Source organism: Cucurbita moschata, unplaced genomic scaffold (assembly GCF_002738365.1).
Source record: "Cucurbita moschata cultivar Rifu unplaced genomic scaffold, Cmos_1.0 Cmo_Scf00004, whole genome shotgun sequence".
NCBI classification, from domain to species: Eukaryota; Viridiplantae; Streptophyta; class Magnoliopsida; order Cucurbitales; family Cucurbitaceae; genus Cucurbita; species Cucurbita moschata.
This window is the reverse complement of record NW_019268520.1, coordinates 2,396,241-2,409,143: the sequence shown is the minus strand read 5'-3', so window position 1 is coordinate 2,409,143 and position 12,903 is coordinate 2,396,241. Positions and strand designations below refer to the sequence as shown.

Genomic DNA, 12,903 nt, shown 5'->3' with positions numbered 1-12,903 from the left:
ATTATCATCTTATGAAGTGTACTCATCCATCTATTCAATCCATAGAGAAAATATTTTGAAGAAAAAACTCAATTTTATGCAACGAAGTTTGATTTCTTATATAGAAAAGAAGAACTATTGCCAAACAGGGAATGAATTTGTACATGTTTTGTATATACTGTGTAGAAATATGATTTTAGAGGCAGCTTTCAAGAGATGTAGTATTCGTTGTTGATGAATACGAACTTTGGAGGTGATGAGAAGAAGCCTATGATACTGTATCATGTATTCTTTTCCAGAACAGACAAGGCAGGGGTCAGGTAGTTGTTGGCTTTGTCTGGCAAGTGAGCTACCTGCAAACAAACACATAAAAGCATGAGACCTTGAAGACGACTAGCAAACTCACCACCACGACATTTTGTTTTCCTTTTATATCCACAAGTGTTCGGGCCAGCTTGTCCTATACCCCGACTGTTCCCACCGAACAACCACCTGACCTTACTATATTTGGTTGTCTAGGTAACTACCCTAAGTAGGTGGCCACCATGGCTTAGCCCTTATTGACCATTGGACCAACCCAAGGTGGTTAGAAGGGTAACGTTCTTAATAGACCAATAAGTTGGTACCAAGTAGTTTTCGACTTCCAACGAACTCTTCCAATTTGATTTAAATGTTTGATTGTGACATGATTAATAAGTTCTGATTATCTGAAGCATCAAGCATAAGAAATGAAACTTGTTAAAAGTTGGACACGGAAAAAGATTCTTGGTTTCTTACCAGCTCATAGAGTTCTCTTCCTTGCTCAGCAATATATTCATAGCAAACCTGGAAACAGTACAACTTTAACTTTGCTGGTCGTGAGAAAGAACAGTAATGCTCATGAAAGAAAAGTTTCTACTCACGTCAAAGCTCTTGTTTCTTGCAGTAGAATCATGCAACGCTTTTACACAGATATCAGCAACATCAGCACAGCTTATGGCCTAAAATGTTGAAATGGTAAACCAGCAAAGGAGTAAGGACTGAGTTTGATCGTCTATGTTGAGGAAAAAAGACCATTTTTCTTACCTGAGTTATCCTGTTTCCCTGGTCGAATATGAGGGCATGTTGGCCGCCAGGTTCTTCCTGCATCAACAAATTTTTTGTTACATTTCTGAAGAACAAGGAACAAGAAACTTGGAAAACTGCTCACATTTCAATTGTTACTGTCACACACATATCGAATGCTGTGAAAACTATACCTTGAGGGGGCCTGGACGGATAATTGTGTAACCAAGGCCTGATCTTCTCAATGAATCTTCCCCAGCCTGAAGGCAAGAAGTTCTATACATTTATAAACAACACTGAATAGTGAAATGGCCAAAAGGAACAATATGAGGAAAAGAAGGATACCCTTTTGGACTTGAGAACCTGCTCCCTTCTGGTTGGTTCTACACCAGATCCTGTACATGAAACCAAGATGAAGTGTGTCTCCTGCCCAGTCTGTAAACACACCAATTTGACGATTATGGAGGCTTTCGTAAGAAAATATGTAAACCAAATGAGATATGTAACAGTCCAAGCCCACTGCTAACAGATATTGTTTGCTTTGGTCCGTTACATATCACCGTCAGCCTCACGGTTTTAAAAAGCGTATGTTAGGGAGATGTTTCCACACCCTTATAAGGAATGTTTATTTTTCCTCTCCAACCGATGTGGGATCTCACAACCCACCCCCTTGGGGGCCTAACATTCTTGCTGGCACATCGCTCACTGCCTAGCTTTGATACCATTTGTAACAGCCAAAGTCCACCGCTAGCAGATATTGTCCGCTTTGACCCATTACGTATCGCCCTCAGCCTCACGGTTTTAAAACGCGTCTGTTAGGGAGATGTTTCCACACTTTTATAAGAAATGTTTCGTTCTCCCCTCCAACTGATGTGGGATCACACAACCCACCCCTCTCGGGTCCCAGTGTTCTCGCTGGCACACCGTTCAATGGCCAGTTCTGATATCATTTGTAACAGCCGAAGCCCACCGCTAGTAGATATTGTTCGCCTTGGCCCGTTACGTATCGCCATCAGTCTCACGTTCTAAAACACGTCTGTTAGGGAGAAGTTTCCACACCCTTATAAGGAATACTTCGTTCTCCTCTTCAACCGATGTGGAATCTCACAAGATACATAGTACAAATCATGCCCATGTTGTAGTTTCACATCTACCCGAACAAAAATATTATCAAACAATACTGTGGCTTTCAAAAAATCTGATTTTCTTTTTGCAATTTGGTTATGAACTCCAAACTTCTCTTAAAGAAGATGAAAAACAAAATAAATAAATGGTAAGAAAACATGTTTAATTCAAAAAAACGACAATGTGATCAAACATGCCATAACTTTATCATGTACTAATGATCAAGGCATTTGCCAAACTGAAGTCAGAGCAGACTACAGCTGATATAACATTCCTCAAATGATGCCCATCAAAATGAAAAACGTAGAAGCACCTAAAATAACTCACAGGCAAGGCTTTTATATACTCCAATATTAGTTCAAAGCTTCTCAAGTCTTGCTGCTTTACGCCTGCTGCAGGCCCTTCAACAGCGCTCTGCAAAATTGAACGTAGAGTTATGGTCTTTATCATGCATCCTGTATAATAAAGTTGCTTTACTTGATCATCTCTTACAGAGTTGACGCACCAACCTGTCTCCTGGGCTCGAAACGAATGGTCAATGTATGCACAAGAAATGGATCAAGAGGAGGATCATCCGGTTTTACAGGGCGGAACGATGAGAAAGGTATTCTAACCTGTCAATCATTGATACAATCTTGTAAACTGTTTTGAACATGGCGATATCAACAAATTTGAATATGTTCAAGATGTTTGCATCTGTATGATATTACAATACTTTTGTTAAGAGATTCTTACCCTACAAAATCCAGCTTTTGTGCTAAATCTTGAGAAATATAGTTTACTTTGAGTTGTATCAGCTGAAGGACCAGCTTCAAGAATTAACACATAAGATCTACCATTCCCACCTACTGAAAGAATGAGCCCCTCATATCTTGAGATCAAACATAGAAGAAACAGAGGTATTTACAATCAAAACCTTTATTAAAATGAAGAACTCTTGACCAAAATTGATAATGATAGTTAAGTAAATCAGGAACCTGTCAAGAGTGGATCCCAATGGTAAGGAAAGCTTTGTTGATAACTCAACATACCCTCCCCTTGTAAAAACGTATCCTACAATGAATGTCAAAAACATTATATGCTGATTCATATCTTATTGTATGATTTGTTCAGCATAAATGAGTTTTACCTGAGAAGACAGCCTCTCCAGTTTCAGTATATTCAAATTTTGCATCCATGCCTCCATCATACTTAGCAGCAACAACATCCTGGAAGTAAGTTCCTTGGCGAACTTCCCAGCCATTCAGCGATTCTTCAGATTTGAACTTCGCAAGCAGAAGCTTACTTTTGCTGCTTTTTCCAGCTCGAAGTTGGGCTAGCTTATTATTATAGTCCTGCAATTTATATCAGGTATCAGCTTTTGCCAAGCACTTTCGTGGGTATTGGGTTTGCATGAATGATCTATTGTGAGAATAGATGAATGGGCAACTATGACATTTAAAAGAAATAAAGGAGCCAATATATAATGCTTAAGATTTCAGTGAAAATGCAATCAACAGTCCAGTCCATTCCATTACCGTGAGATCCCACGTTGATTGGAGAGAGGAACGAGTGCCCGCGAGGACACTGGACCTCGAAGGGAGTGGATTGTGAGATCCCACATCGATTGGAGAGGAGAACGAAACATTCTTTATAAGGGTGTGGAAACCTCTCGCTAGTAGACGCGTTCTAAAATCTTGAGGGAAAGTCCAAAGAGAACAATATCTACCAGTAGTGGGCTTGGGCACAAATGGTATTAGAGCCAGACATCGAGCGATAGGCCAGCGAGGAGGCTGAGCCCCGAAGGAGGGTGGACACGAGGTGGTGTGCCAGCAAGAACGCTGGGCCCCGAAGGGGATGGATTGGGGGGACCCACATTGATTGGAGAAAGGAATGAGTGCCAGTGAGGATACTGGGCCCCGAAAGGGGTGGATTGTGAGATCCCACATCGGTTGGGGAGGAGAACGAAACCTTGAGGGAAAGTTCAAAAGCCAAACAAGACAATATCTGCTAGTGGTGGACTTGGGCTATTACAAATAAAGTGCTCGGTGATTATGATTTATGAATGCAGAAAGACAGACCTGAAATGCTTTGGTGATATTGTAAACTCCTTGATGATCAACCCTGAAGAGATCAACAGTAATGGTGGAACGAGCAGTTGCACAATAGATGATTTTATTGCATCCTTCCACAGCAGCCTTAAGGGTATTAGCATCACCAACATCTCCAATCACTATTTCCACCGACCGTGGAAGCACATCCACGACATCATCATCTGCCTTCCTCACTAAAGCCTGCTTAGCATAAGGATAAATCGATGGCTCAATGAATATAACATCTACAAACATGATTTCATCACACAAGAACAAAAGAAGTAAAACCTTGACACTGTAGCCTCTGAGCATAAGCTTACGAACAACAATGCGGCCAATGCGGCTAGTGGCACCAACAACAAGCACAGTGGTATTTTGAGCCCCAGGGATAGCAAACTCACACATAGGCCCCTCTCCTAATAAGCAGAGCATCAAGAGCTTCCTTATCATCCATCCGTGTGGTCCTCGAGATCTGTCCCAACCCAGAAAACTTCCTCCACATTTCATCGAACAGTTGGCGGGACTTCCGTCCCAACCCCACCGGATTCACATCGTCCAACGTAATCTTCGGCTGCGGCGGCGGCTGTTGAAACCCTTCACTAGAATCCACAATCTCTTCTTCACCAGCAGCTTTCTTTTCGCCCTTATTGTCAGTATTCGCAGCGGCCCTCGTAATCAACGATCGGGACAACCTTCCATTACCACTCCGAAAGGAATTAGAGAAGAAGACCGTTCTGTATGGATCTGACGACCGTCTCAATCTCTGCTTCCATTTACACTGATGGGTTGTTGTACTGCTCAAATTCCCACAAGATATCGTCGCGGCCATTGCCTCCATAGGCATTGAACTCTGAACCAACGGTGACCTGAGGAATCGATCAGTTTGAAGTTTGGATTGGAAAATGAAAGCAACCCATTTGGTTTCTCGCCCATAGAAAAAGGAAGAAGCCCAGAAAATGCAAAACTGAAATGGAAATTAGTGGTAGAAGCTGAGAAGGGACTGTTCATGGCTCTGAATTTTCCCAACCACGCAAAGAAGATGAGCATTTCGAAGATCTTTCTCGCAGTAGGAGTGCCACGTTGATGCCCTCTTTTCCTCTGATTCAAGGCGTTTTGTCCAAAAAATCTTACATTTGCCAATTCTTCGTACGATGTTTACGGAATTGGATGATGAACGGTTTCTTTTTCTTGTTGGGTATCGTAAAAAATGTCACTTTATATTTTGATTTTGGATAAAGTTATCCATCTATAACAAAAAATAGTATTTTCAGATTGGTTTGACTTTTAGGTCACGTTTTATTACTTAACTAAAAGATTAGTGTTTGAATCTCCCACCCTAATCTAAAACAACAATAATAAATGAAGGAGCTAAGTGTGATTAAATTTGAATTTTGACGTTTAGTTGATGAGATGAGATATTGATATGAATTTCACTGATACACAAAACGCCACCGACTTTCCACCAACACGAGGGAAGTGGGTCGCTGCGACAGTGGAGGCTCCTTTATTGCTTTATTTAATCATATTGCTTAACTTTTGTGGCTTCAACTTCAAAACTTTTAACCACTCCCACTGCAAAAAGCGGAAACGAAAATAAATTTGAAGAACGAACAGCTCCACTTTCCCACAAAAACTTGAATCATTCCTTCCTTTTGGGCTCAGCCCTGATTTTCGCGGAACACCCATCACATCAGTTTAGTTTTTTCGGCTCTTCCTTGGGTTTTTCTTTTGTTTATGCCTTACTTTTGAAACATCGTTTGATTAGGTTCACTGGTTCTCATTGTGTTTATAGTGTAATGGGTTGCCTTTTCTTCTTGAAAATGACTCGTAACTGTGCCTTCATGAGGGGCTATTTCCTTTTTTGTCTTCATTTTTATTATATCGTCTCTTCGCAGGCGACGGCGTCACTGTGCATTTATGAGTCTGCATCTCTGGGCCATGGCTCTCGATTCGGATGCTCTGTAAGGTTAGCAGATATGGGTTCTTCGTTTAAGATGTGGGTTACCTAGAATCTAGATTTTGGGGTGAATGGGACTTGTGATGCTTATTTTGGATCTTTTTTTTGTTATGTAGAGGCCACTGAACCTCATAAACCCAGAATGTCGGATTTACCTGCTCAAACTGGAGTTTGCTTGTAAAGCTGCTCTTCTCCTTGGACTTATTACGTTCTTCATTTCTTTTGTTTTTTGTAGAGATCCAGTTGTGCTTCCTTTTCAATGATTTTCTTTCCTTTTATTGTCATTATGATGTCACAGATGTGATCCCCTCTCTGGGTTCAGTTCTAATTCAGGGAATGTTGTTGAGCTTGGCTGTGCTGACTCGTTTTTAGAGGTAAGGTGTTATGGACATGGTTTTCTGTTACTGGGTATAAATGGAAGGAAGGATTACAATGTTTTCTAATGTTCTACTTTAATTTCGACGTTATGCACAAAAACTGTGAGATCTCACATCGGTTGGGTGGGAAACGAAGCATTTCTTATAAAGGTGTGGAAACCTCCCCTAGTAGATGTGTTTTAAAACCGTAAAGCTAATGGAGCGGACAATATCTGCTAGTGGTGGGCTTGGATTGTAACAAAAACTGACTTGAGAGTGAAAAATAATGATACCCGCAAACACAATTGTTGTTAACTAATAATTGCTGTTTTTTGTTCTGTGCAAATATCTGATAATTGCTCACTGCAAACTACTAGTCACTGTATAGCACGAACTAAGGTAATTGCTTACTGCAAAGTGGTTGAGGTTGGGTTCCTTCACCTCGAGCCATACGTCCTCAACCTTCGACTGAGCTGATAAATGCCAACTATTATGCTCAATGTACAGGATTGAGGGGTTTGCTTTATATTGGTATTAGCTTGTAAACTTATTTCTCTCTCGTGTATCAGCTAAGTTCTGAACATAGAAAATGTGAGATCCCACCTCGGTTAGGGAGGAGAATGTAGCATTCTTTATAAGGGTGTGAAAACCTTTCTCTAACAGACGCGTTTTAAGAACCTTGATGGAAAGCCCAAAGAGGACAATATCTGCTAACAGTGGGCTTAGGAGACTATTTTAAGTAACTTGAATAGTTGTTTTAGTTTCGTATCTATTAGCAAATAGTTCCAATTCGTGCTTTAACGTTTTTCAATTATACTATTCTTTTACTGTGTGTTAATTTGTGATGGGCGACAAGCTTATGTGGCACGATGCTTAGAGAGCTCTGATAAATATGGTGGGAGAATCAAACTACCTAGGAGAGGAAAAATTGAAAGATCTTCTTCTCCTTCTGTTTCTAACACTAGTAGCGTCATAATGTTTTAGCGAGTCGATTAATCTAGCCATATATTGCTTTTTAACAACATGATTTGGCTGTAAAATGTAATCTACGCATTACATTTCCCATTGTTTCTGAGTTTTGCTTAATGTAGCAGAGCAATCATGGCATATTGGAGAAAGATGATGGTTCTTTTCCCTACAGATTTCAGCTTGAACAAGATGTAAGTGTCTAAATATCATCATAGATTTGCCTTCAACATGTTTATATTTAAGTTAGTAAAGCATCAGGAAATGTTACCTACGCTTCAAAGAAATCCTGTCATCCTGTTCCTTTTTCCAAGATCATTGGATCTATTGAACTTAGTGTTTCAACATGACTAGGAAATTCCCAGTTGGTTTGATTGTTGGGTTAAAAATGTTGTTTTGTAGGTGAGAAGGTTACAACAAAAGTTGCAAGAAGAGATTGAGCTGCATACCTCGCTTGAAGATGCTATTCAAAAGAAGGATCTAAGATTAGCCAACTTCTCATGCCTCCCTCATCATGTATGTTGCTTCTAACTACGCAATTTATTGAGTACCCAGTTGGTGAGTTTAATGATTTAAAACATATTCCATTCTATTTATGCTTCAAAATCTGAAAAACCTCCTCAATATCCAATTTTACTAATAATGATGATCTTTGGGGGATTATGAAATAATATACTGGTAGTGAAGTAAAGCCATTTTAAGTGCTTTAGAGCTACCAAATTTTAGTTTCCTCAAGGATCTTCTCTGTTTCTTTTTTCTTTTTCGGTGTGCCGAGGATGCTGGCACTCAAGGGTTGGATTGTGAGATCTCACAACGGTTGGAGAGGGGAACTAAGCATTCCTTATAAGGGTGTGGAAACCTCTCTCGAAAAGATGCGTTTTAAAATCGTGAGGTTGACGGCGATGCGTAATCGGCCAAATCGGACAATATCTGCTAGGGGTGGGCTTGGGTGGTTACAAATGGTATCAGAGTTAGACACCGGACGGTGTGTCAACAAGGATGTTGAGTCCCCAAAGGAGGTCGATTGTGAGATCCCACATTGATTGGAGATGGGAACGAAGCATTCCTTATAAGGCTATGGAAACCTCTCCCTAGTAGACACATTTTTAAAATCTTGCGGGAAGCCTAGAAGGGAAAGCCCAAAAATGACAATATCTGTTAGTGGTGGGCTTGGGCGGTTACAAATGGTATGAGAGTCAGACACCGGACAATGTGTCAGCAAGGACGCTGGATTCCAAAGGGGTGGATTGGGTGGGGGGTCCCACATCGGTTGGAGAAGGGAACAAAACATTACTTATAAGGGTGTGGAAACCTCTCCCTAATAAACGCATTTCGAAATCCCAAAGATGACAATATCTACCAGCGATGGGCTTAAATTGTTACACCTCCAGCATCTTAATTATTCAAAATTTCCTTTATTTGTGTTATATTTTCTAATTTTAAATTATTGTGGCAATATTCTTGGGTTGAAATTTATGCAGGCCCAAGATCTTTTATCCAGCATTGCAGTGTTGGAAGATGCAGTTGTACGGCTCGAGCAAGAAATCGTCTCTTTACATTTCCAACTTAGTCAAGAAAAGAATGAAAGAAAGCTTGCAGAATATCGTCTAATGCATTCATCACCTTGTTCAACTTCTCGTTGCTCCAATTCTGACACCAAGAAAAAATCGGTATCTCACCACAATGTTCTTTTCTTTTGATGTAAATATACATCTTTTCTTTACCTAAAACTTCGTTTTTCTGCTGAGTTCTTCAATGCATTTAGTTAACGCTGTAGCTTTGTTTATGCTGAATCAGAGTGCAGTTGGCCTAGTTGAAACACATCCTGAGACGACGTCGGTGACAGAGGTCAATGAACGTTCCCGACCAATAGAATGTGACAAAATGTCTCGAGGGCCACTAGCAAGTGGCCTCTGGCATCACCCTAATATATTGTCAGAAGAAATGGTCAGATGTATGAAGAACATATTCATCTCACTAGCAGATTCAGCTGTGCCATCCAAATCATCAACAATAGAAAACCACTCACCTGTGTCACCCCGAGGACATCTCTCCAATTCGTCGTGGTGGTCGTCATCTGAACGGTCGATTATTTCATCGAGAGTACAAAGTCCACAAATTGATATTCCAAGTAGCTCTGAAGTATTAGCCACACAGAATGCTTGTGATCCATACAGTGTACGTGGAAAATTAAGCTGGGCTGACATTGGGAATTATTCACAGGCAGCTGAAGTTTCTTGGATGTCGGTCGGGAAGAAGCAATTAGAATATGCTGCTGGTGAATTGAGGAAGTTCCGGTAGTGTTCATAGACCATATTATCTTACTGCAATCTAGTTTTGGCCTGTTTTTGCTTTAATGTATCTGTTTTGTGAACAGCACTCTTGTTGAGCAGCTTGCAAAAGTGAATCCCATTCACTTAAACAGAGACGAAAGACTAGCGTTCTGGATTAACTTATATAATGCACTGATCATGCATGTAAGTCGCTTCTCCTTCTTGAATTTGGTTTAATACATTCATGGTCAGCTGTGAGCATATTTGTAAAATATGGAGAAACAAACTGTAACAGCCTTAGCCCACCGCTAGCAGATATTATCCTCTTTGGGCTTTCCCTTTCGAGCTTCCCCTCAAGATTTTTAAAATGCGTGTACTAGGGATAAGTTTCCACACCCTTATAAAGAATGTTTCGTTCCCCTCTCCAATCGATGTGGGATCTCACGAGTACCAATGAGGATGCTGTGGCCCGAAAGGGAGTGGATTATGAGATGTGGGGATTGAAGCATTATTTATAAGGGTGTGCAAATCTCTCCCTAGCAGACGCGTTTTAAAAAACCTTGAGGGAAAGCCCAAAGAGGACGATATTTGCTGGAAGTGGGCTTGGGCTATTACACAAAGAGATGCTAAGTTGGTTGTTCATATCTTGTCTTATTTTTTACAGGCTTACCTGGCTTATGGAGTTCCAAAAAGTGAACTGAAACTTTTCTCTTTGATGCAAAAGGTTTGAATTTTCAGGCATTATTTTGCTCCTCTCTTTTTCCTTGTACGTGGATACATATTTTAGAGCCTCATATTTCTTCTGTGTTCAATTATAAAATATAGTTAGGTCGTTTTCAGGTTTACCCTATAGTTACTTTCGTCCACAAGTAGTCATCTGTGAGATCCCACATCAGTTGAAAAGGGTAACGAAGCATTCCTTATAAGAGTGTGAAGACCTCTCCCTACCAGACGCGTTTTAAAACTGTGAGGCCAACGGCGATATGTAACGGGCCAAAGGAGACAATATTTGCTAGCAATGGGCTTGAGCTGTTACAAATGGTATCAAAACGAGACACCGAGTAGTGTGCCAGCGAGGACGTTGGGCCCCCGAGGGGGGGTGGATTGTGAGATCCCACATCAATTGGAGAGGAAACAAAACAGGTGGCTTGGGTGATAAGACTTGAGATGCATGAGTGTAATGGAAAGAGTGAGACCCTTCTTGGCTGCATAAGATAAGATGTGCATTCAAAGTCTGTGTTCATGTATCATTCTTGATATCACTTTGAAAGCAAGCAATGCACCGGTTCAGTCAAAATGTGTAGTTTCATCTCCAGGTTCTTTGTTTTTGGGTGTTAATGATGTATATCATTTGAAATGTACTCTTACAGGCAGCATACACAGTTGGGGGGCATTCTTTCAGTGCAACAGGAATTGAATATGGCATCCTCAAGATGAAACCACCAGTTCACAGGCCACAAATTGTATGCACTTGCTATAAAATGTTCTTACATTTTCTTGGTTATTCTCTGTACACACTTCATTGCCTCATTACCCTATATCATAACCAGGCTTTGCTTCTGGCTCTTCATAAGTCGAAGGTGACCGAGGAGCAGCGAAGATTCGCAATAGACAAACACGAACCACTTTTAACATTCGCTCTAAGCTGTGGAACGTACTCGTCTCCCGCGGTAATTCTAGACCAAAAAACTCACGTGTAAGATAGTGAACCAACATATTAACATTTTTCTACTTACATAGGTGAGGATCTACAATGCAAACAATATTCAAGAGGATCTTGTAGAGGCACAACGCGATTTCATTCGAGCTTCGGTAGGTGTTAGCAACAAAGGGAGATTATTGGTACCGAAACTGCTATATTGTTTCGCCAAAAACTCGGTTGACGATGCAAATTTAGCAGTGTGGATATCTCACTACCTTCCACCCCATCAAGCTGCGTTTGTTCAGGGTTGCATATCTCAGAGGCGACAAAGCCTAATCGGGTCTCGAAACTGTGGTATTCTTCCTTTCGATTCTCGCTTTCGATACTTGTTTTTGGCTGAGAAATCTTCGTTGCAATGATATCTTCATCCATGCTGCCTTTGGTTGGTTGCACAATGTGGGTGTAAATTTAGATTTTAGGAAGAATTGTTGATGTTAGGTAGGTGGAAATGGTGGTCCTAAGTTTTGTATATTTTGCATCTAAGGGGAAGGGAGTTTAGTTCATATTCTAAGGGTGATTCATGTGCATATTTATACAGTCCCAATAAGCTTTATCCTTTGTTTTTTTTTCCCTTCATTTTATATAGTTTGGCTAATCTCTTGTCTTGTTCTTTTTATATATGAATTTCATGGGTGGTCTCTTAGAAAAGATATTAAAATTTACTAGTTTTTTTTTTTTTTTTTTTTTTTTTTTTTTTCGCAACATGATATTAAACGATTATGAAAATATATAAATTAATATGTTTATAATAATAAAAAAAGATTTACTATGTCTAGTGAAGGACCCTAAAGACCTCACTCTCGAGGCACAAGTTCATATAAGATTAGACGTTTAATCTATATACAATCTAGATTTGTGTCAATATATGATATTTAAACTCGTATTTAATAAATTTCTAAATTTTTTATTTTGTGTATAATATGTTCATAAAGTTTTAAATTTGTATTCCATGGGCCCTCACATATTTGTAAAACGTTAACATGTTTTGTTAAATATATATTTAATAGGTCATGATTCTAAAAATTAATGTATCTATTAATTACAAAATTAAAAATTTTAAATTTATTTGTGTCTGCTAAACAAAATTAATTTTTAAAATTTTAATTAGAATTGAAAATTTTAAAGTTGATCAACACCAAAACATAAAAAATTCAAATTTCACCAAAATGCCTGTTTGATCATAATCAAACAGATGTTGGATTCGGTTCGTTTGGATTTTGCATTTTTTAGTGTTCTTTTAGTTAAAAAATGTTATCCAGTTTTGGTTTAGTTTTTTGAATCTCAAAAATAGAATCAAATAGCATTTACATTTCTTTCGGGTTTACTAATATTTAAAACAATCAATTTTATATTAAAAAAAACTTTTTTTTTAAATAATAAGAAAAGAAAAAAAAAAGAGCTATTCATGCAACAAAAGAAAAAAAAAACA

At 39.4% G+C, this 12,903-nt stretch overlaps 1 protein-coding gene and 1 pseudogene across 2 annotated transcripts; one reads left to right on the top strand and one right to left on the bottom strand.

Annotated features, from left to right (window-relative positions):
- Nucleotides 1–7: 7 nt before the first annotated feature.
- On the bottom strand, nucleotides 8–5,524 carry LOC111442025 (annotated as a pseudogene).
- A 243-nt stretch (nucleotides 5,525–5,767) lies between these two features.
- On the top strand, nucleotides 5,768–12,073 carry LOC111442459. 2 transcript variants are annotated; one of them, XM_023079903.1, is made up of 13 exons: nucleotides 5,768–5,913; nucleotides 6,116–6,186; nucleotides 6,294–6,354; nucleotides 6,476–6,551; nucleotides 7,628–7,693; nucleotides 7,902–8,015; nucleotides 8,981–9,169; nucleotides 9,297–9,796; nucleotides 9,877–9,976; nucleotides 10,437–10,496; nucleotides 11,143–11,235; nucleotides 11,323–11,442; nucleotides 11,513–12,073. In XM_023079903.1, the coding sequence occupies exons 3-13, from the start codon at nucleotides 6,320–6,322 to the stop codon at nucleotides 11,831–11,833; spliced, it is 1,674 nt and encodes a 557-aa protein (XP_022935671.1). In that variant the 5' UTR covers nucleotides 5,768–5,913; nucleotides 6,116–6,186; nucleotides 6,294–6,319; the 3' UTR covers nucleotides 11,834–12,073. The 2 variants fall into 2 exon arrangements, with proteins under 2 accessions (XP_022935671.1, XP_022935672.1); XM_023079904.1 differs by lacking the exon at nucleotides 5,768–5,913 and having other exon boundaries at nucleotides 5,945–6,186.
- The last annotated feature ends 830 nt before the right edge of the window (nucleotides 12,074–12,903 follow it).

Bases quoted from the DNA above. Each gene is read 5' to 3' on its own strand.
- LOC111442459 (XM_023079903.1), top strand. From the start codon at position 6,320: ATGTCGGATTTACCTGCTCAAACTGGAGTTTGCTT. The intron at 8,016-8,980 runs GTATGTTGCTTC...AAATTTATGCAG, and splicing joins TCTCATGCCTCCCTCATCAT to GCCCAAGATCTTTTATCCAG. The intron at 10,497-11,142 runs GTTTGAATTTTC...GTACTCTTACAG, and splicing joins TTTTCTCTTTGATGCAAAAG to GCAGCATACACAGTTGGGGG.